Source organism: Periplaneta americana, chromosome 14 (assembly GCF_040183065.1).
Source record: "Periplaneta americana isolate PAMFEO1 chromosome 14, P.americana_PAMFEO1_priV1, whole genome shotgun sequence".
NCBI classification, from domain to species: Eukaryota; Metazoa; Arthropoda; class Insecta; order Blattodea; family Blattidae; genus Periplaneta; species Periplaneta americana.
In genome coordinates, this window is record NC_091130.1 from 4,384,392 (window position 1) to 4,409,172 (window position 24,781).

The 24,781-nt window shown below is 34.3% G+C and overlaps 1 protein-coding gene across 1 annotated transcript in view; it reads right to left on the reverse strand.

Moving 5' to 3' along the window:
- LOC138713966 (lachesin-like) overlaps nt 1–24,781 on the reverse strand; it is a 794,574-nt gene that overhangs the window by 112,457 nt on the left and 657,336 nt on the right. Inside the window, exon 7 of the mRNA XM_069846547.1 lies at nt 7,685–7,750. Within this exon, the coding sequence (XP_069702648.1) occupies nt 7,685–7,750 (66 nt within the window). The remainder of the gene's footprint in view (nt 1–7,684; nt 7,751–24,781) is intronic.

Sequence of the window (24,781 nt, forward strand, 5' to 3'; positions counted from 1 at the left end):
GTATAATGGAAGTCAAATGTTTCTTTTAACAAGCAATTGAGCTGTATGTAAAAGAGAAAAACTTTTGTATTCAGTAGGAATTCTGTTTCTGAAACTAGTAAATTACTGACTCGGTTAAGAGAGAAGTTTTATATGATATTCTTATTGAATTTGGTATTCCCAAGAAACTAGTTCGATTAATTAAAATGTGTCTCAGTGAAACGTACAGCAGAGTTCGTATAGGTCAGTTTCTGTCAGATGCGTTTCCAATTCACTGTGGGCTAAAGCAAGGAGATGCACTATCACCTTTACTTTTTAACTTTGCTCTAGAGTATGCCATTAGGAAAGTTCAGGATAACAGAGAGGGTTTGGAATTGAACGGGTTACATCAGCTGCTTGTCTATGTGGATGACGTGAATATGTTAGGAGAAAATCCACAAACGATTAGGGAAAATACGGGAATTTTACTTGAAGCAAGTAAAGAGATAGGCTTGGAAGTAAATCCCGAAAAAAAAGAAGTATATGATTATGTCTCGTGACAAGAATTTAGTACAAAATGGAAATTTATCCTTTGATGAGATGGAAAAATTGAAATACCTGGGAGCAACAGTAACAAATATAAATGATACTGGGGAGGAAATTAAACACAGAATAAATATGGGAAATGCCTGTTATTATTCGGTTGAGAAGCTTTTATCATCCAGTCTGCTCTCAAAAAATCTGAAAGTTAGAATTTATAAAACAGTTACATTACCGGTTGTTCTTTATGGTTGTGAAACTTGGACTCTCACTTTGAGAGAGGAACATAGGTTAAGGGTGTTTGAGAATAAGGCGCTTAGGAAAATATTTGGGGCTGAGAGGGATGAAGTTACAGGAGAATGGAGAAAGTTACACAACACAGAACTGCACGCATTGTATTCTTCACCTGACATAATTAGGAACATTAAATCCAGACGTTTGAGATGGGCAGGGCATGTAGCACGTATGGGCGAATCCAGAAATGCATATAGAGTATTAGTTGGGAGACCGGAGGGAAAAAGACCTTAAGGAGGCGGAGACGTAGATGGGAAGATAATATTAAAATGGATTTGAGGGAGGTGGGATATGATGATAGAGAATGGATTAATCTTGCTCAGTATAGGGACCAATGGCGGGCTTATGGGAGGGCAGTAATGATCCTCCGGGTTCCTTAAAGCCATTTGTAAGTAAGTAAGTAAATTACTGACGTAATCTGATAAAAATTTGTTTTCTCATTTCATTAGTAGTAAGCTGGAAGGGCGCGGGTTCGATTCCCGATGAAGTCATGGACTTTTCCATTGATCTACTCCTTCCAACCGCACTATGGTCCTGGGATCTACTTGGCCTCTAATAGAAATGAGTACCAGGGACATTTCCTGGGGGTAAAGAAAGCATTCACGTAGAACTGACATCCCTACTACCATTAGAGTCTGTAAAGAGAGAGTTGCCAGACCTAACGCGTTGCAAATATTTAATGGAATGTGTTCCATTGTATTTATTTTTATTATTTCTTATTTTTATTATCTAAATGGTGTTTATTTATCACTTAACGCCAATATGTATCCCACTGTGTTGTTGTTTTTTATTATTAATCTATTTTTTGTGTACATTTTATTCAATTGTCGGTTTCTGGTTTAATTATGTAAATCCTACTTAATTGTATACTAATGTGTTTATTTTTATTTTTACTGTGTACATTTTTTATTGAATTATCGGCTTCTGTTTTTATGTGATTCGTATTTGATTCTAGCAACATTGATATGTATTTCACTATGTTTATTTTTATTTTATGAGGTAAATTTTATGTAACTACCTCTTTTGATCTCATTATGTACCTAAATTGTTTCAGTACTTATGTAATTACTTAATTCCGATCCAGTTTTATGTTCAACTGTGTAAGCAAGTTTTAATTCTGGTTGAGTGTAAGAGAAGGCCTTACGGCCTTAACTCTGCCAGGTTAAATAAAGCCATTATCATTATTATTATTATTATTATTATTACTATTATTATTATTATTATTATTATTATTATTATTATTATTATTATTATTAGGGTTTGGAATTGAACGGGTTACATCAGCTTCTTGTCTATGGAGATGACGTGAATATGTTAGGAGAAAATCCACAAACGATTAGGGAAAACACGGAAATTTTACTTGAAGCAAGTAAAGCGATAGGGTTGGAAGTAAATCCCGAAAAGACAAAGTATATGATTATGTCTCGTGACCAGAATATTGTACGAAATGGAAATATAAAAATTGGAGATTTATTCTTCGAAGAGGTGGAAAAATTGAAATATCTGGGAGCAACAGTAACAAATATAAATGACACTCGGGAGGAAATTAAACGCAGAATAAATATGGGAAATGCGTGTTATTATTCGGTTGAGAAGCTTTTATCATCCAGTCTGCTGTCCAAAAATCTGAAGGTTAGAATTTATAAAACAGTTATATTACCGGTTGTTCTGTATGGTTGTGAAACTTGGACTATGACTTTGAGAGAGGAACGTAGGTTAAGGGTGGCGGCAATGAACCTTCGGGTTCCTTAAAAGCCATTTGTAAGTAAGTAAGTATTATTATTATTAATATCTCGCCACCCCCTGGGCTGATTCGACCTGCCACGGGGTTGACTTCACCTTTTTACTTTAATAGTAAGTGATCATCGTACTACTAAATTTGCATATTTTTTAAGTTTTGGATATGATTGTGTCTCGTGACCAGAACATGTTACGAAATGGAAATGTAAAATTAGGAAACTTATCTGTAGTAATGTCACGAGAGTTATGAGATTTATTAGGACTATTTCGTGAATAAAATAAAAATATAAATAATAGGCCTATATCCCTACATTCCGCTCACAAAATGTTAATAATTATATATTTACGAATACTTAACCTATTCAGACATTGTGAAGTCGAAATAGATGAATATCGATTACTACAATAAAGAAATTCGATGTTATTATTCAGTAATGCCAATTGCGAAAATCGAAATACAGGTTTAACAATGTTAATTACATGTACTGCACTTTTCTCTTATTATTATAACATAAATAAATTTTTATTATTTGCTGATATCATAATTTAATTTAAACGTTTTATAGTATAATTACAAATAGCCTGATTAATACATTAATTAAATGAAGAATTGTTGAAAACGCAGTTATCAAATCTGAATGAAGTAGTGTAATTTTCTTCAGATAGCCTACAATGGACATGGAATTAGAAGACGAAGATGTAGATGTGGAAGTAGGATTTTGCACTTTATTTAGTACTTCATTACACACTACACCGAGAACTATGAACTATGTAATATGTGTAAAGACAGCTAGCAATCCTTATGTATTCACACTACAGCGAGACATATGTTACTACACCATCTCTGTATAGATAATTAAAACACAAACTTTATTAAGCCATACGGAAGGCAGTTGATCAAAGATCTTGTATACAATACCACAGGCCTACAAGGTCTTTGGGTTTGATATGCGATGATGTTACATAAATTTGAACATCTGACTTTCTATTGTCTAATTTCATTCACGTAATACAATTTTATAGGCTACAATTAGGTTAGGTTACCTGTGGGATCGGGACCAATGTCAGCTGTGCCTTACTCAGTGCTACAGGAAAGCATTTTTTATAGCTCGACAAACGCATTCTCGCTGTAGTGTGTAACGGAATTAAAGCTGCATCTACACAGTTCAATATTCCAATCGCGTATGCGTGCAATCTGGGAAGAATATTGAAAGGATCAAGTTTAAAAGGTACGTTCAATTAAGATGTATGAAGATTGAATATCAATATTGCATTCATTGCTTTAAAGTTGAAAGAAAAGTTTAACCTCGTAGATGCATATTAATGGATTCGTACTCATCGATTTACAGGGAAACAGTTGGCGACACTGGCTAAACAAAAGAACGACCATACGATAAATTCATAGCGATAAATCTAACTGCAAAAATGATAGCGATGTCTGTGATTGGTTGGAATTCAAAATTTCATTACACTTCATTGGTCGAAAATGGAACGACGTCATATAAACAAAATAGTCCTTTGAAAAGGTGGAAAAATTCAAATATCTTCATCAGATGGTCCACAGAACGTCAGGGCCCAGCATTGAGCACACACTTTCTGTGTGACTAAAATTTGTGCTTTTGTGTTAACGAATAGTAAAACATTGAAATTATTCAAGTCAGCTTTAGCTGAAAGCCAGATTTGTAGTATTTTAATATAGTTCTACCACAATGTTGATTCATCTGGAATTATTTTCCCAGTATATTTTTACAAAATTGCTAAGTTTTTTTACACTTTAATTTGTTAAATGGAATTAGCTGATACATACTGATGCGTACATGTTTTAATAAAAATATGGTTTCTTCCGAGGTTTTCCCCAGCCGTGGGACTGAAGCCGGATGGTCTATGGCGAGTCCTCGGCGTCACTTCATTTCCCCCTTTGATTTGATTACCTGGTTGGGTTTTTCCGAGGTTTTCCCCAACCAAAAGGCAAATGTCAGGTAATCTTTTGGCGAATCCTCGGACTTCACCTCATCGTTGTAGAAAATTACTACATTGTAAAACTGTAAAAATTGTAAAATATTGTAAAAATTTGTAAAAATGTAATTATAATATTGTAAAATTTTGACTTGTTGCACATCTTAAAGCTTCATTGCTCATGTAAGATCTATGGAAGATAATAAAAGAATGAATCACTACATTTACCAAATTGCACCTGCTGCAACTTTTATCTTGCTCGTTAGCACGTTATATTTATTTATGGTCACATGCAGCTCAACATTATGAGAAGAAACCTTTGTGTGAGTCAGTAAAGAAAATATCGCTACTGTTAACAGTAAAACCACCTTCACTTTCTGTTATATATCATCTCAACGCTTCTAGAATACTCGATTTCTGATTCTCACTTTTTCTCCTCACGTCATAACTAGGTTAACCCTACTCTTTAAATAACGACACGATTTTTTACATTTCAGTAAACAGAAACATTAAAATAAAATCTCCTGTCATCAATAAGTCAGTTGGTTTTACCTCCGTAACAGAAATACATTTTAATGAGTTTTATGTTCTCAGGAAAGACTGTACCACTACATATATAATCTAACATTGAATTGTTTAGTGTCCCATTACTGAATTACTTCTTTTATCCGTTTGAAATATATTGTTCCAGAAAAATGTAACAGAAAGACAAATTTTATAATAGTGCATTATGAAACGAGCCTATAATGGTAGTAATTAAGACGCTAGTATGTTTGTTTATGAAACGAGCGCAAGCGAGTTTCATAATTTTCATACGAGCGTCTTAATTACCATTATAGGCAAGTTTCATACGACTTTTTAGGCTCGACCATATTTCTAACTTATTCATAAGTATTCATGTTATGGTTATCTAAGTGACGAGCGGAACTGACCTTCTAAATTGTGAGATGTTCGCAGACGCGAAAGTATTGATTTTTTCCGAGAAATAGATATCCACATTGACCTTGATATAATCTAGAGAGTAAAATAAACATTAATCTTGATATAACCTTGAAATTGATTTAGACATTGAAAAACGAGATGACAAATTGAATTTATTTGAATATTATTTACAATTAACGCTAATTATTATAGTAACAGAACATAACCTTCTGCGACAGTATTGGATTTCCAGCCTCCGTGACGTTTCGCTAGTTGTCTTTCGATTGCATATCTGAGAATAATCGATATTTGCGGTTTTATAATGCTACAATGGTGATTTCTGATTGGCTGAACAACTGAACTATAATGAATAGGTGTACTTTAATGAGGTGCTTTAAAGGGCTACTACCAGGTGTATAATTACTACATTTCGGCATGGTCGAGCATAAAATGCTTTCAGTAGTAATCTAGAATACGTGGTAAAAGAATACTGAAAATAAATCTAAGACAATCTTGGACTTCAACAGACTACCATCTCAGAAACAATTGGCTGTAATATACAGGGTGTATTAAAACATGTGGAAAAGCTCTGGCTGAATTGTCATCCTACACTGTCACGTGATATGTGAGAGACAGTCGTCCACTCAACACATTTCGCCAGATGAGTGAGAAATAGTTATTCAGGATCGGTTCTAATTAGTATTTTTTCAAGTTGTAATTTCGCAACTGTACAGACTTTTAGATCTTATTTAGCTTATAGCAAACGTAATATTTATCTAATAAATAAGGAAATTTGTTTAATTTAAATCAAATATAATATTACCTAAGGAAATTTAATTTATAATTGGAGCAGTTTCATTACTACTTGTTTCTTTTGAAACAGGTTTATAGATTCGTAAACAAGTTTAAAATTTAAGTCTTGCTTTGCCGAAAGGTCTAAATTTCGTGAAAACTGCGATCAGGTACTACAGGGACATCATTTTATTTTTACTAACATTTTTAATATTAACTTGGTTATACCTCTGGATCAACGCCGTTTGCTACCCCCTTCCACGACTAGAGTTCGATGATACTGGCGTAATATACAAACAAATCACTTTACTAGGTATAGGAGGGAAGAAAAGTAGTTCATCCATTTACGTAAACTAGGAAATATCGCGATTTTGAGTTTGATAATTTTCATTAGGTTTTTGTTTAATCAAAATACAGTACTGTATTGACAATGAGTGTTTTTATTCACGAACTGAGCTGTCCATTTGGACGTATTCATTATGCAGTGTATATTATACTGTCTACAGCACATTAGCGTACAATATAGAGAATGAAGTTAAATTGAAAAATACTGTAATCATAATATGGATATTTAAACACATTTTTTAAAATGGTGGCCGTTCATTTCGATACAGGCTTCAGTTCTAATGTGCATATTATCGCACTATAGACTATTGTACCTAATCCCAATTACCAGTTTCGTCCTTCGTACTAGTACCTAACTCATGTTGAAATAATTATGTACCTGCTCTATGAAAGAGTACCTTAAGTACTGTAAATTCAATCTTCACTTCTGCCCGATCCGAAAAGATAAAATTACTTAGACATGCTACCTACTGTCCGTAGAAGTGGTTATGTAGTAGGGTCGTAGAAAGGGGGGAAATCACGTGATTACAGTTATTTACTTAACGAGGCCCTTTTATTTAAGTTATTTTAAACAGTTGTATAATATTACGTAGACGTCGAATTCCTAACAAATATTAAAGTTCTCAGAAACGAGCTAAGTCAGCCCAACCACTAGCTGGCGAATAAAAGCTGGTGGGGAAACCGGGATACGACGTAGGCAAATGGACGACAGTACCTGTGCGAAAAGGATTCAATATTGAAAGCTCTTTCGTCACTGGAAAGCGCGAATATATTTTTGGAATGTACTGTTTACTATGATCGTAAGGCTACTATGACTGTATATGCGGTCTTGGATCTGTGTGGAGGAAGGTTGAACCTCATTAGTAGAAGGGGTGGGAGTGAAGTACATTAAAAAACTCAGGTACAATAAAAATTGAAGTAAAAATAAAATGATGTCCCTGTACAAGACAATCTTGAAATTGCTTTCCTGCAAACTTTTTCTCTGAACTCTTTACAACAAATGTGCTCTATGATTCCTGGACTCGTGCTAGAAACTGGAGAAATGGCTGATAATGGCACAAGTGGAGGTTATAGTAAGGGTCACTGGTTCGTACCCAGCTGCGTGTGAAGTGCAAGCAATGATCATCATTGTACTCACCTTCTTTACTTGCTCCGCTGCTTCGAACTTCTGTCGCTTTTGGTGGTGACGATGGCATCGGGATTTCTGCAACAAGAATTAGTCGTCTCATATTTATGATACCTTACGGGTTATAAAGGTAAAGTGTATGCAATTGCGTGTATCTTAGAGACTGTGTCAAAAACTGAAATTAATTCACTCAATCTTGGCTTTTATAGCATTCTATGAAGATAAATAGTACACGTAAACAACAAAAATTGCTCCTTATTTATAAAGAATATACACTGAGAGAACAGAGATCAATGAAATTGTTTCCTGCGGCAGAAAATATATAACTTACTACATAGAATTCTAGTCAGAAATGCTCAAACAATACCGTTTCAATGGCATGAGCCATTCTATTTCTGTAAGTGAGTTCATATGTTAAAAAAAGGTTGAAGGAGAGAAAAATATTTAAGAATGGCTATAATTTAAGAACAAACACCTATTTCCTATTAGAACTGGACATAATTACAAAGTGAAGACAATAATCTAAGATTGGTTATAATTTAAGGACAAAGATATCTTCCCTGTAGGAATTAGACATAATAACCAAGTGAAAAATATCTGAGAATGGTTAGAACTTAAGAACAAAGACCTGTTCCAATTAGGAATTAGACATAATTACCAAATGAAAACAATAATATAAGATTGGTGGCTATAACTTAAGAACAAATACTTCCTCGTTGAAGGAATTAGAAATAATTACCAAATGAAAAAAATAATACAAGATTGGCTATAACGTAAGAACAAACATCTCTTTGTTGAGAAATTAGACATAATTACCAAGTGAAAAATATCTGAGAATGGTTAGAACTTAAGAACAAAGACCTGTTCCAATTAGGAATTAGACATAATTACCAAATGAAAACAATAATATAAGATTGGTAGCTATAACTTAAGAACAAACACTTCCTCGTTGAAGGAATTAGACATAATTACCAAGTGAAAAATATCTGAGAATGGTTAGAACTTAAGAACAAAGACCTGTTCCAATTAGGAATTAGACATAATTACCAAATGAAAACAATAATATAAGATTGGTGGCTATAACTTAAGAACAAACACTTGCTCGTTGAAGGAATTAGAAATAATTACCAAATGAAAAAAATAATACAAGATTGGCTATAACGTAAGAACAAACATCTCTTTGTTGAGAAATTAGACATAATTACCAAGTGAAAACAATAATATAAGAATGGCTATAACTTAAGAACAAACACTTCCTCGTTGAAGTAATTAGACATAATTACCAAGTGAAAACAATAATACAAGATTGGCTATAACGTAAGAACAAAAATCTCTTCGTTGAGGAATTAGACATAATTACCAAATGAAAATAATAATATAAGAATGGCTATAACTTAAGAACAAACATCTTCTCGTTGAAAAAATTAGATATAGTTACCAAATGAAAACAGTAATATAAGACTGGCTATAACTTAAGAACAAACTTCTCGTTGAAGAAATTAGATATAGTTACCAAATGAAAACAGTACTATAAGACTGGCTATAACTTAAGAACAAACTTCTCGTTGAAGAAATTAGATATAGTTACCAAATGAAAACAGTACTATAAGACTGGCTATAACTTAAGAACAAACTTCTCGTTGAAGAAATTAGATATAGTTACCAAATGAAAACAGTACTATAAGACTGGCTATAACTTAAGAACAAACTTCTTCTCCTTGAAGAAATTAGATATAGTTACCAAATGAAAACAATACTATAAGACTGGCTATAACTTAAGAACAAACTTCTCGTTGAAGAAATTAGATATAGTTACCAAATGAAAACAGTACTATAAGACTGGCTATAACTTAAGAACAAACTTCTCGTTGAAGAAATTAGATATAGTTACCAAATGAAAACAATACTATAAGACTGGCTATAACTTAAGAACAAACTTCTCGTTGAAGAAATTAGATATAGTTACCAAATGAAAACAGTACTATAAGACTGGCTATAACTTAAGAACAAACTTCTTCTCCTTGAAGAAATTAGATATAGTTACCAAATAAAAACAATACTATAAGACTGGCTATAACTTAAGAACAAACTTCTCGTTGAAGAAATTAGATATAGTTACCAAATGAAAACAGTAATATAAGACTGGCTATAACTTAAGAACAAACTTCTCGTTGAAGAAATTAGATATAGTTACCAAATGAAAACAATACTATAAGACTGGCTATAACTTAAGAACAAACTTCTCGTTGAAGAAATTAGATATAGTTACCAAATGAAAACAGTACTATAAGACTGGCTATAACTTAAGAACAAACTTCTTCTCCTTGAAGAAATTAGATATAGTTACCAAATAAAAACAATACTATAAGACTGGCTATAACTTAAGAACAAACTTCTCGTTGAAGAAATTAGATATAGTTACCAAATGAAAACAGTACTATAAGACTGGCTATAACTTAAGAACAAACTTCTTCTCCTTGAAGAAATTAGATATAGTTACCAAATGAAAACAGTACTATAAGACTGGCTATAACTTAAGAACACACTTCTTCTCGTTGAAGAAATTAGATATAGTTACCAAATGAAAACAGTACTATAAGACTGGCTATAACTTAAGAACACACTTCTTCTCCTTGAAGAAATTAGATATAGTTACCAAATGAAAACAGTACTATAAGACTGGCTATAACTTAAGAACACACTTCTTCTCGTTGAAGAAATTAGATATAGTTACCAAATGAAAACAGTACTATAAGACTGGCTATAACTTAAGAACACACTTCTTCTCGTTGAAGAAATTAGATATAGTTACCAAATGAAAACAGTACTATAAGACTGGCTATAACTTAAGAACAAACTTCTTCTCCTTGAAGAAATTAGATATAGTTACCAAATAAAAACAATACTATAAGACTGGCTATAACTTAAGAACAAACTTCTCGTTGAAGAAATTAGATATAGTTACCAAATGAAAACAGTACTATAAGACTGGCTATAACTTAAGAACAAACTTCTTCTCCTTGAATAAATTAGATATAGTTACCAAATGAAAACAGTACTATAAGACTGGCTATAACTTAAGAACACACTTCTTCTCGTTGAAGAAATTAGATATAGTTACCAAATGAAAACAGTACTATAAGACTGCTATAAGGTAAGAACTAACACGTCCTCGTGAAGAATTAGACATAATTAGCAAGTGAAAAATATCTAAGAATGGCTATAACTTAAGAACAGAGACCTGTTCCCTGTAATTACCAAGTGAAGACAATAATCTAAGACTTGATGTAACTTAAGAAAAAGATATCTTCCCTGTAGGAATAAGACATAATTACCAATTGAAGACAATAATCTAAGACTTGATATAACTTAAGAACAAAGATGTCTTCCCTGTAGGAATTAGACATAATTAGGCCTACTAACTGAATACAATAATACAACATTAGCTATAACTTGGAAGAACAAATACCTCCTCGTTGGAGGAATTAGAAATAATTACCAAATAAAAACAATAATCTAAAACTGGCTCTAACTTAAGGACAAAGATCTTTTTCCTATGGGAATTATTACAAACCCTACAAAATGTTAGGACGATTGCATCCTTATAGAAAGGAATGCATAATAATAATGTTTCAGGTTTCTTAAGTAAATACGAAAGTAAATATAATTTTCTTTTTATTTGCCTGTTTAGTAATTGAATGTCATCAGTTTGGGGATCATTTGATGTTCCTCTCTGAAGTTACGTGTCATCGTTCGCTTCCTATTGTCGTCCCTGACTGATTTACAACAGCTATTACATATCATGATAATGTTCTATACTGTAAAATGTGATTCTTTATCCAGTAAGAAGTACAATTTTCATGGGCGACTATCTCCGCACACGTATGGGAATATAATTATTTTTACACAGCATGTGAATAATGTAAACACAAACATACACAGTTTAATTTGAAACCAAAATCACTGTACAAACAAAGTGTAATTTTCCAATTTTTCATATCTCTGGGAAAACTGTTGAAAATTTAATAACCTAATTACACAGTAAATAATAAATAAGCCATCACATCTAACAATAGAGTGCGAAACGATACACACTTTTTGCCTGACACAGAGTCCATAGAGATTAAGCACTACTGAATCACAGATGAATGTAGGGCTATACAAACCAATTTTAATTAATCATTATACTAACAACGTTAATCACATGAAAGTAGAACATGAACAACACGACAATCATCAAATAATCGAGCATTTTTCCTGGTGGTGGTGCAGTTATACTGAGTTTATGACTCCTGGCTAAAGGTTAATTGGATTCGAACTGGTATAGATCCTGTGGGATTTATGGTGGGCAGAGAGAAGGACAGATGGACAGAATTTCTCCCGGTGTTCAGATCTCTCCTATCATTGACCCCATCATTCCATTACCAATGTAATAGTCTCTCATTCCTCGAATAGTTTTTGTTATTGAAAAGAAAAGTTAAATGAACGATGACAATTCACGTTCATAACACTTCACAGTTTTCGAGCGATTACAGTGTCTACTCATGGTTAATTTGTTGGAGGCCAAACAAGGTGGATTATATTCAGCGCCATTACTAACACAGTCACCTAAATTGATCAGACGTCGGTGGTAAAGCGACTGTTGAATCTAGGTTCGAGGGTAACACCTGGCCGAGGGTGTTATTTTAAAGGGCGATAAAATACTCATAATGGATTCTTGAGGGAGGCAAATAAAGCCAGGAGGCCCATGTGGCAGATTTACGGTATGAAAAACAATCCTGCAAATGCTAACGGGGCTACAGGCAAAATTCGTTGGACACTTCTCATCCACATTTAATTTCAATGCTTCGTAACTAGTTTAAAACGGACTTCATATAAACTAGATACTACTACCACTACCAATTCCACCACCACCACCACCACCACCACCACCTGTATGTACTACTACTACTACTACTACTACTACTACTACTACTACTAGTATTACCACTACTGCAAATACAACCACATTGCCACTAGTACTACCATCACTACTAGCTCTATCAGTGACGTACGCAGAATTTTGTTAATGGGGAGTCATTATTAAAATTGTTTACAATATATATTGTCGGTTTAAATTTTGTATTTATTTATTCACACTGCAAATGAGTAAATACCCGGAGGCAGTGGTAACTAATTACACTCAATAATGAAAATTAATATTAAACACAATTAATAACAAATACAATTAATAATAATAATATTAACAATAATTAATACTAATAACAAACAACATCAATAATAATAATAGTAAAAAATAATAACAAGGAGCATCCTAAATTGAATGAAGCACGATCACTTAAAATAACATTTAAAATAATTCTAATTTGTATCTTAACCCTAAGTTCGAACTAAAACCCACGAGTATGATATGTTCATACCTGCACAAGTACCTTTCAACACTACACTCCCATTGTGTATTATTAAATTATTATTATTATTATTATTATTATTATTACTATTACGGTATATTTATTAGTGTTATTCTATGTTCTAATAGAATATATTCACGAATTCACGAATATTCAAGAAAAGGCTAAACGATTTCTTGCGGGCGCAGTCACATTGAAGTTATAATTGTGATCGAGTTTAATAATTTAATTTAATTTAGGTATGATTATTATTATTATTATTATTATTATTATTATTACATAATTATTTTATTGGTGTTGTGAAGATGAAAAGAATTGTCATTGTATTATATTAATTATGTATTATACTGTATTGTCTTGTATTGTAGTATTGTATTGTATTAATTATGTGATATTCATAGCATTGTAGTAATTTTCTATCGTACTGGTTGAGTGGAAGAGAAGGCCGAATGGCCTTAACTCTGCCTGTTAAAATAAACTATTATTATTATTATTATTATTATTATTATTATTATTATTATTATTATTCAGCTGGCTACGGACTGGAAGGTCCGGGGTTCGATCCCAGGTGGTGACAGGATTTCTTCTCGTTGCCGAACTTTCAGAACGGCCCCGAGGTTCACTCAGCCTCCTATAAAATTGAGTACCGGGTCTCTCCCGGGGGTAAAAGGCGGTCAGAGCGTGGTGCCGACCACACCACCTCATTCTAGTGCCGAGGTCATGGAAAGCATGGGGCTCTACCTCCATGCCCCCCAAGTGCCTTCATGGAATGTTACGGGGATACCTTTACCTTTTACCTTTTATTATTATTATTATTATTATTATTATTATTATTATTATTATTATTATTACTATTATTATTATTATTTTTTTTTTATTTTTATTATTATAACATATTTGAAACATAATTTTTTCACACACATTCAACTTTTAACAAATTTTAACTTCTGTTTAATTTTGTATATTAAAAATATTTGTGACATTATTACACATACACAGTAATCATATACATATACATACAAATATATTTTTATTTGTATATGGTAGGTAAACGGTTATGGATAAAAAAAAATAATAAAATCTAAATAGGCCTATCATTTTTTTTAAAGATCAAAGGAGACATCAAACCCCGTAACCACAGCAACTACTACTAATACTACTACTGCAATTTTTATTATTATTATTATTATCATTATTATTATTATTATTATCATTATATTGTAATATCAAAACGAAAATATCGGAGTTTCTGTCCGGGATCGAACCCAGACCCCTATTAGTGAGAAGCCGTCAGTTATCTGGCATGCACTAGCAGCATTAAAGTATTCAGCCAATCGAATATTTATGAATTCCACTACTAAGACATTCATGAGTATCGCTGTGTTGTTATGGCAACATAAATAGCGGGGCGCAGTCAAATTGTCTGTAAGATTTATTGCTGCTCCACTCTGGCCTCATGAAGCTGTGAACAGCCAGCGTCCTGCTTCTGGATTACAGCGCCGAGTCCGATCAGCCGCGCAGTGACGTCACTTTATAGTGTTCCTCAAACTGGGGTTCGCGAAACAGCACTGCGGACAGTCTTAGATTTGTTTACGTCTCTAAATTAAAACGAGAGACATTCGTGTATAAAATGTTTCATTTAAGCCGATCATTTTTGTTCAGGCAGCCCAAATATCAGGCCAGATATGTGGGAGGTATTTAATGGTTTCGCAGGCGGAATCAGGGGTGTGTATAACGTCCACTCACATCGCAAGTGAATGTTACGAATTTTAGTTTTCGTGTGATGATTTTATGTTAAACATCTACAGTCAATCTGTTGTGTTAATTATTTATTTTCTTTGCTTTCCAACGTTTCTTATAGTCTCGTTTTTCATTGAATAGTATTTTATCGAGTCATTTGCTCTTCTCATATTATTTCTTAATACGTAAGTTACCTCGAATTCTTCAAAATAATTTGTTTTGTTTAATTCCGAATAAATAACGGACATAATAACAAGGTGAGTGTAAAGAACAGACAACGTAGAGTTTTAACACAATTTATTTATTTATTTTAAGATATTCTGAGAAAGTCACAACCTGGGTAGATCATGAAAAACGTTGGATTCTGACAATAACATAACAAATGGTCTATGACATACGATATCAATGGCAACCCGCAAGAAGGTGGACTATGTCGACGTATACATACTTCTTACTTACTTACTGGCTTTTAAGGAACCCGTAGGTTCATTGCCGCCCTCACATAAGCCCGCCATTGGTCCCTATCCTGAGCAAGATTAATCCATTCTCTATCATCATATCCCACCTTCCTCAAATCCATTTTAATATTATCTTCCCATCTACGTCTCGGCCTCACCAAAGGTCTTCTTCCCTCCGGCCTCCCAACTAACACTCTATATGCATTTCTGGATTCGCCCATACGTGCTACATGTCCTGCCCATTTCAAACGTCTGGATTTAATGTTCCTAATTATGTCAGGTGAAGAATACAATGCGTGCAGTTCTGTGTTGTGTAATTTTCTCCATTCTCCTCTAACTTCATCCCTCTTAGCCCCAAATATTTTCCTAAGCACCTTATTCTCAAACACCCTTAACCTATGTTCCTCTCTCAAAGTGAGCGTCCAAGTTTCACAACCATACAGAACAACCGGTAATATAACTGTTTTATAAATTCTAACTTTCAGATTTTTTGACAGCAGACTGGATGGAAAAATTTCTCAACCGAATAATAACAGGCATTTTCCATATTTACTCTGTGTTTAATTTCCTCCCGAGTATCATTTATATTTGTTACTGTTGCTCCCAGGTATTTGAATTTTTCCACTTCTTCAAAGGATAAATTTCCAAATTTTATATTTCCATTTCCTACAATATTCTGGTCACGAGACATAATCATATACTTTGTCTTTTCGGGATTTACTTTCAAACCTATCTCTTTACTTGCTTCAAGTAAAATTCCCATGTTTTCCCTAATCGTTTGTGTATTTTCTCCTAACATATTCACGTCATCCGCATAGACAAGCAGCTAATGTAACCCGTTCAATTCCAAACCCTCTCTGTTATCCTGAACTTTCCTAATGGCATACTCTAGAGCAAAGTTAAACAGCAAAGGTGATAGTGCATCTCCTTGCTTTAACCCACAGTGAATTGGGAAAGCAACAGATAGAAACTGACCTATACGGACTCTGCTGTACGTTTCACTAAGACACATTTTAATTAATCGAACTGGTTTCTTGGGAATATGAAATTCAGTAAGAATATTATACAAAACTTCCCTTTTAACCGAGTCATATGCCTTTTTGAAATCTATGAATAACATATACTGCTTGCTGGAATATTTTATATTGAATTCTTCTATCGCTATCATTCACTTTTGCTGTCACGACTTTCAGAGATTCAAACCCTGAATGATTACCGAAGGCAGGATTCAAGTTTCTGGTCAAGAAAATTGGAGACTCTGTATACATATATATATATATATATATATATATATATATAGTGTTAAAATATTCCATATTTTGAGAGAATATGATATGCATCAACACAAGAAAAGAAGTCATAAAACTCATAAAAATTATATAAATAATTGATTCGTCACATCGGAATGCCCGGGTGTCAGACGAAGTTGGATACTCCCTGTGTATGTCGTTGTAAATCCCAGCACAGCTCTCTGTCTCGTTATCGGCAATATAATGCTGGCGTTCATTTAAATCGCGTTGCCCCGCACTTACGCCGCTGTTGCTGTCGCCGCCCCGGCCGTGACTCGGCGCGCCCCCTCCGTATTAATGCCCGGTCTTGTTACCCAAGTTTCGTGACGTTGCAGTCAATAAGTCACGTGTCGCCGGAGTTGTTATGCGAAATACAGGCCCGATGTTCATTTCATCAGGAATTTGCAATGACAAAAATACAGCAGTGATGGCATAGAGTAATTTAACTCTGACAGCTCTACAAGGAGAGCAAATATTGCCGTGCCTCAGTACTAGTGCAAACTTTAAAACTTTCAGAGCGCGGTGTTGAAACTGAAGTACCGTTAGTCTATTTTTATTCATTAATTTTATTAGCGAACTCTCAACGACCCAATGAAATTCACTGATGAAATTAAGTAGTTCATTATGAAGAGTTTTTTAACTTCTTGTTACTTACATAAGATTAAAGCATCCTTAGGGATATAATAATAATAATAATAATAATAATAATAATAATAATAATAATAATAATAATAATAATAATAATAATAATAATAATAATAATTCTACAGTAGAGGATCGATTAACCGAATACCGATGAACCGAAACATCGGTTAACCGAAACCTTTCTAGTCATCAAATTTTACTTTATTGGCCATTTTGAACTTGTCAAACTAGCTAGTCAGTTCTCGGTGTTTACAATAGGTGGGTTATTTTACGACGCTATATCAACATCTAGGTTATTTAGTTTCTGAATGAAATGAAGGTGATAATGCCGGTGAAATGAGTCCGGGGTCCAGCAGGGAAAGTTACCCAGCATTTGCTCGTATTGGGTTAAGGGAAAACCCCGGAAAAAACCTCAACCAGGTAACTTGCTCCAACCGGGATCCGAACCCGGGCTATATATATTTTTAATTGGGTTATTTTACGACGCTGTATCAGCATCTAGGTTATTTAGTTTCTGAATGAAATGAAGGTGATAATGCCGGTGAAATGAGTCCGGGGTCCAGCAGGGAAAGTTACCCAGCATTTGCTCGTATTGGGTTAAGGGAAAACCCCGGAAAATACCTCAACCAGGTAACTTGCTCCAACCGGGATTCGAATCCGGGCTATATATATATGTATATATATACATTTTAATTGGGTTATTTTACGACGCTGTATCAACATCTAGATTATTTAGCTTCTAAATGAAATGAAGGTGATAATGCCGGTGAAATGAGTCCGGGGTCCAGCACCGAAAGTTACCCAGCATTTGCTCGTATTGGGTTAAGGGAAAACCCCGGAAAATACCTCAACCAGGTAACTTGCTCCAACCGGGATTCGAATCCGGGCTATATATATATGTATATATATACATTTTAATTGGGTTATTTTACGACGCTGTATCAACATCTAGATTATTTAGCTTCTAAATGAAATGAAGGTGATAATGCCGGTGAAATGAGTCCGGGGTCCAGCAGGGAAAGTTACCCAGCATTTGCTCGTATTGGGTTAAGGGAAAACCCCGGAAAATACCTCAACCAGGTAACTTCCCCAACCGGGATTCGAACCCGGGCTATATATATGCAGTTTTGTGTTTCATATCAGAGTTTGTTTGATTCATACTGCTCCTATGACACCGGTACAATTTGTTTTCGTAAATGATCGGATATCCGAAAAATTAATTATCCGAACACCCCCTGTCCCCAACTGTTCCGGATAGTCGATATTCTACTGTAATAATAATAATAATAATAATAATAATAATAATAATAATAATAGTAATAATAATGATTAGGGAAAAAAACGGAAATTTTACTTGAAGCAAGTAGAGCGATCGGTTTGGAAGTAAACCCCGAAAAGACAAAGTATATGATTATGTCTCGTGACCAGAATATTGTACGAAATGGAAATATAAAAATTGGAGATTCATCCTTCGAAGAGGTGGAAAAATTCAGATATCTTGAAGCAACAGTAACAAATATAAATGACACTCGGGAGGAAATTAAACGCAGAATAAATATGGGAAATGCGTGTTATTATTCGGTTGAGAAGCTCTTATCATCCAGTCTGCTGTCGAAAAATTCAAAAGTGAAGTTACAGGAGAATGGAGAAAGTTACACAACACAGAACTGCACGCATTGTATTCTTCACCTGACATAATTAGGAACATTAAATCCAGACGTTTGAGATGGGCAGGGCATGTAGCACGTATGGGCGAAAACAGAAATGCATATAGAGTGTTAGTTGGGAGACCGGAGGGAAAAAGACCTTTAGGGAGGCCGAGACTTAGATGGGAAGATAATATTAAAATGGATTTGAGGGAGGTGGGGTATGATGATAGAGACTGGATTAATCTTGCACAGGATAGGTACCGCTGGAGGGCTTATGTGAGGGCGGCAATGAACATTTGGGTTCCTTAAAAGCCATTTGTAAGTAAGTAAGTAATAATAATAATAATAATAATAATAATAATAATAATAATAATAATAATAATAATATTGTTGCAGCAAATTCATTGGAAATGAAAGCAATTCATATGGCGTTGTTAGCAGAAGAGGATACGATACTAAGGGATATGCTACTGGAGCTAAATGACAGCTGTGAGCAGTATGGGATGAAGATAAATGCCAACAAGACGAGTAGAAAAATAAAAAGTAAACGTGCGAATTCGAAATGAGGCAGTAGAGCAAGTGGACAGCTTCAAATACTTGGGGTGTACTATAAGCAGTAACATGAGCTGCTGCCAGGAAGTCAAAAGGAGTATAGCAATGGCCAAGGAATCTTTTAATAGAAAAAAAGAGCATCATCTGTGAACCTCTGGAAAAAGAAGTAAGGAAGAGACTAGTGAAGTGCTTTGTGTAGAGTTATATGGAGCAGAAACATGGAAATTACGATGAAATGAAGAGAAGCGAATAGAAGCATTTGAAATGTGGATATGGATAAGAATGGAGTGTGTGAAGTGGAGACACAGAATAAAAAATGAAGCTGTGTTGGAAAGAGTGGGTGAAGAAAGAATGATCCTGAAACTGATCAGGAAGAGGAAAAGGAATTGGTTGGATCACTGACTGAGAAGAAACTGCCTACTGAAGGATGGACTGGAAGGAATGGTGAACGTGAGAAGAGCTCGGGACAGAATATATTTGATAATAGACGGGAATAAGAAGGATAATATGCGGAGGCAAAGGAAGGCAGAAATGAGGAAATATTGAAGAATGCTGGATTTGCAGTGAAAAACCTGTCCTTGGTCAGAAAACTATGAATTAATGAATTAGTAATGAAGAGAGGAGAAAAGTGGAAAAGAAGATAGAGAGAATGATTGAAGAAAGGAAAGTAGAATTGAAGGAAGTTCGGGAAGAAAGGAAGAAAAGAAAAATTTAGAAATAAAGATATGTGCATAAAAAGTAGAAAGTGGAAAGGAGAAAATGGGATGGGAGACAGAAATAAAAGAGTATGTAAAAAAGGAAAGCGTACAAATAGAAGAAACAGGAAAAAAAGGCGAGGAGAAATGTCGAATAAATAAGAAAATAAGGATAAGTAACAGAAAGGAAAAAAATATGAACGAAACACGCAAAGGGAGAATACAGAGCTTTCAGAATTGTGATGGTAAGATGCCTTCGCGCCCCCTAGAGATATGCACGACGTGTTACACACTTATATCCTTGCTTCTGTTTCTGTACAATGTCTGCAACAGAAACTTGCTGCGTCAAACCATGCTAATGGATAGGATCGGTGGGATTCGTTACTCCAGTAATGAGAACGCCTGCAGCAGCGTATAGACTACACGCCTCGCAGCCCTGTCGGAGAAGTTGTAGCGCGACGTTCAAGAAGGAGACTCGCACAGTGTGGCTCCAGTAACAAACGTTGTTTTAAATGTAAAGATATTGTGACAGTGCCTCAGAGCGTACAGGGAGGGAAAGAGTTAGCATCCCACACGTACGTGTGATGCAAACAAGACAGCTGTGTCGCACTTTGTGGTTAACTTGGGCTGGCAGTCAGGATTCGAACAACTGATTAAAAGTCTTGAAACTGAACCCAATGACTTGCATTTCATAACTTAATATACATCAAGCTTACAGAATTTAATAGTTTTTCTTCTCTTTATAGCATATTTAAAATCCGAAACTGAATGTCACATGCACATGTGAACTACGATTTGGGAAGGATGTAAATGCATTTATCCACTTTGACTATGTAATGTGGATTTACATAACTAATAAAAATGTAAACTCATTCGTTACGCAACTAGTTAGGTAATGATACTTCTTCTATTACGCAACTAGCCAGGTAATGATACTTCTATTACGCAGCTAATTAGATAATGATAATATTACACAACTAGTTAGCTAATGATATTTCTATTACACAACTAGTTAGGAAATGATACTTCTCCTACACAACTAGTTAGATAATGATATTTCTATTAAACAAATAGTTAGCTAATGATACTTCTATTACACAACTAGTTAGGAAATGATAATTCTATTAGACAACTAGTTACATAATGATATTTCTATTACACAACTAGTTAGGTAATGATAATTATATTACACAACTAGTTATATAATGATATTTCTATTACACAACTAGTTAGGTAATAAAATTCTATTACACAACTAGTTACATAATGATACTTCTATTACACAACTAGTTAGGTAATGATACTTTTATTACGCAACTAGTTAGGTAATGATATTTCTATTACACAACTAGTTAGGAAATGATACTTCTATTACACAACTAGATACATAATGATATTTCTATTACACAAGTAGTTAGATAATGATACTTCTATTAAAAAACTAGTTAGGTAATGATAATTCTATTACGCAACTAGTTAGATAATGATATTTTTATTACACAACTAGTTAGGTAATGATAATTCTATTACGCAAATAGTTAGATAATGATACTTCTATTACACAACTAGTTAGGTACTGATACTTTTATTACTCAATTAGTTAGATAATGATACTTCTACTACGCAAATAGTTTGGTAATGATAATTCTATTGCGCAACTAGTTTGATAATGAGTCTTATTACACAACTACTCAGTTAATAATACTTCTATTACACAACTAGTTGGGTTATGATACTTCTACTACGCAAATAGTTAGGTAATGATAATTCTATTACGCAACTTGTTTGATAATGAGTCTTATTACACAACTACTTAGTTAATAATACTTCTATTACACAACTAGTTAGGTAATGATACTTCTACTACGCAAAGAGGTAATTATAATTCTATTACGCAACTAGTTTGATAATGGGTTTTATTACACAACTAGTTAGTTAATAATATTTCTATTACACAACAAGTTAGGTAATGATACTTCTATTATACAATTAGTTAGGTAGTGATACTTCTATTACGAAACTATTAAACATAATGATACTTCTATTACAGTCATCCTAGATTGCGCAGTTGGTATAGTGCTGATCTTCTATGTCCGAGGTATGAATTATTCCACATGTCCGAGGTTGTCGATCCTGGCCCAAGTGGATGACATTTAATTGTGTTTAAATGCGACAGGCTTATGTCAGTAGATTTACTGACATGTAAAAGAACTCCTGCGGGACAAAATTCCGGCACATCCGGCGACGCTGATATAACCTCGGCAGTTGCGAGCGTCGTTAAATAAACCATAATTTAATCTTAATTTAATAACTTTTATAATACAACTATTTAGGTAATAAACTAATGATATTTATATTACGAAACTAGTTAGGTAATGATAATTTTAATACAAACGCAAGGCCTCTTTCCAGTTTTCAAAGAACTCGGTTGTTATAGTTCACATGCTTTACTTCTACGTATTGTTGGGTGCCTAAGGAGTAGGGCGAAGTTTGTAGTATCTTGATATCCCCTCACATGTTCGAACGTTTCACATCTATATATATAATTTGAACTGGTAATGGAAATTACGGGAAAACAGCTGAACGGATTTTAATAAATGACCCCTCATTTTGAAGCTTGGAACCCAAAGTTTTTTAGAAAAATAGTAATTTTTAATGAAATGTCAATTTTCCTACATAATTTTCCTATTTTCCAAAATCCATCTGTCGTCAGTTTTGAGAAATAGCTAATGGCCCTTTCAGAATAAAACAAAACAAAACACAAACACACTACAATAAACAATATCACACGAAAGCTATGATCTGCAGGATTGCTAACATATTTAGAGTTCAGATGACTGACATAATGCCAATATGTCGATCTTCATTTGTGTAACTTTTTCTGAACGTTTCTGTAATATTGGTTATTAAAAACTTCAAGACTTACTAAAAAGACGATTCTCTGGTGTGTAATTTTCTGAGTACAGTTGTCTGCGTATTGGATATTAAAAACTACAAAACTTAAGAATGTTTGATGACATTACTTACTTACTTACTTACTTACAAATGGCTTTTAAGGAACCCGAAGGTTCATTGCCGCCCTCACATAAGCCCGCTATCGGTCCCTATTACCAATAAAAATGAACTATTATTATAGTGAATGCCATGATGTATTTGTCTCCAATTATACAGATTAATGCTTTATTTATGACATGAAAGTGAAATCTTTTGGGGTTATATAAATAGGCGTAGAGAATATCTGAAGTTAGATCTTCATTTCTATAATATTTACTGAGTGACGGCCATATAGAAGTCTATACAAAACTTACGTAAGATAACAACATTGTTATTAAAGTGAAATATTTTTATAGTTATTAGTCAAGTGGTATGGATCTTTTCCATATATTTAATGGTAGTGTGGTGTAGATATTTAAACCTGAAAGTTAGAATTTATAAAACAGTTGTGCTACCGGTTGTTCTTTATGGTTGTGAAAGTTGGATTTTCACTTTGAGAGACGAACAGAGATTAAGGGTGTTCGAAAATAACATGCTTAGGAAAATATTTGGGGCTAAGAGGGATGAAGTCATAGGGGAATGGAGAAAGTTACACAACACAGAACTGCACGCATTGTATTCTTCACCTGACATAATTAGGAACATTAAATCCAGACGTTTGAGATGGGCAGGGCATGTAGCACGTATGGGTTAATCTATAAATGGTATAGAGTGTTAGTTGATAGACCCCTGAAGGGAAAAGACCTTGAGGGAGGCAGACGTAGATGGGAAGATAATATTAAAATCTATTTGAGAGAGGTGGGATATGATGGTAGAGACTGAATTAATCTTGCTTGAAGATGTAATAGTATAGGTTCAATAAAAAGTATTTAGCATACAGAAAACGATTCAGAGGGGTATGTTTCTTTATTATGGAAGTAAGTAACTTCCAAAATGTCTGGTATTCTTCATTGGCAATAAATTTACAAAATTTTAATGTGAATGGTAATCAACTTAGTTTGCAGCATTTGCTGCACAAGCCACTAGTTAAAAATAATTTGACAGCGACGTGAGATTCTAACTCACGACCAACAGAAGGAAGTGCAAGGTCGGCCGGCGCGGAGGTTGCGCGCGCATCTGCTTCCTGTGGCATGTGCTATGGTGGGGAGAATGGGACAGAGCGACTGCGGCAGAGAGAAGAGATATCCGGATGATTCGAGAATGGACACACGTTTGGAAATATCCAGAACTCGTACTTTCTCGCAACTATGGTTTGGTTATATAAAAGAGAAGACGCAAGTGAAATTCAGTCAGTCAGTCAATCAGTAAGGCAGTGTTGTTAAAGTCAGTAGAGAGCAAGCCAGACAGTCTTGTGTAGCAGTGAAGCCAGCTTCGAGACCAGAGCGCGACTTGAGTTGTGTCCGTAACTGTGGAGCCTGAAGCCCGGAGTTCGAGTGCAGTGGATCGCAGTTGGGGGGACCTGAGTTCGAAGTGCAGCGGATCGTCTCTGAAGGTCTGGGGTTCGAGACTCTGTGAACGCGAGTGACTGAGCTAGAAGAACTAGCCAAGACAATCGAGCTGTGAACTGAGAACTGACAATTCTGTGTTGTAAATAGTGCTTTGTGAATATTAGTTAAGATTAACAGTTCATTGTTGTTCGTAATAGTCCAAGTAAATTGTCATTGTTGTTTGTGAAG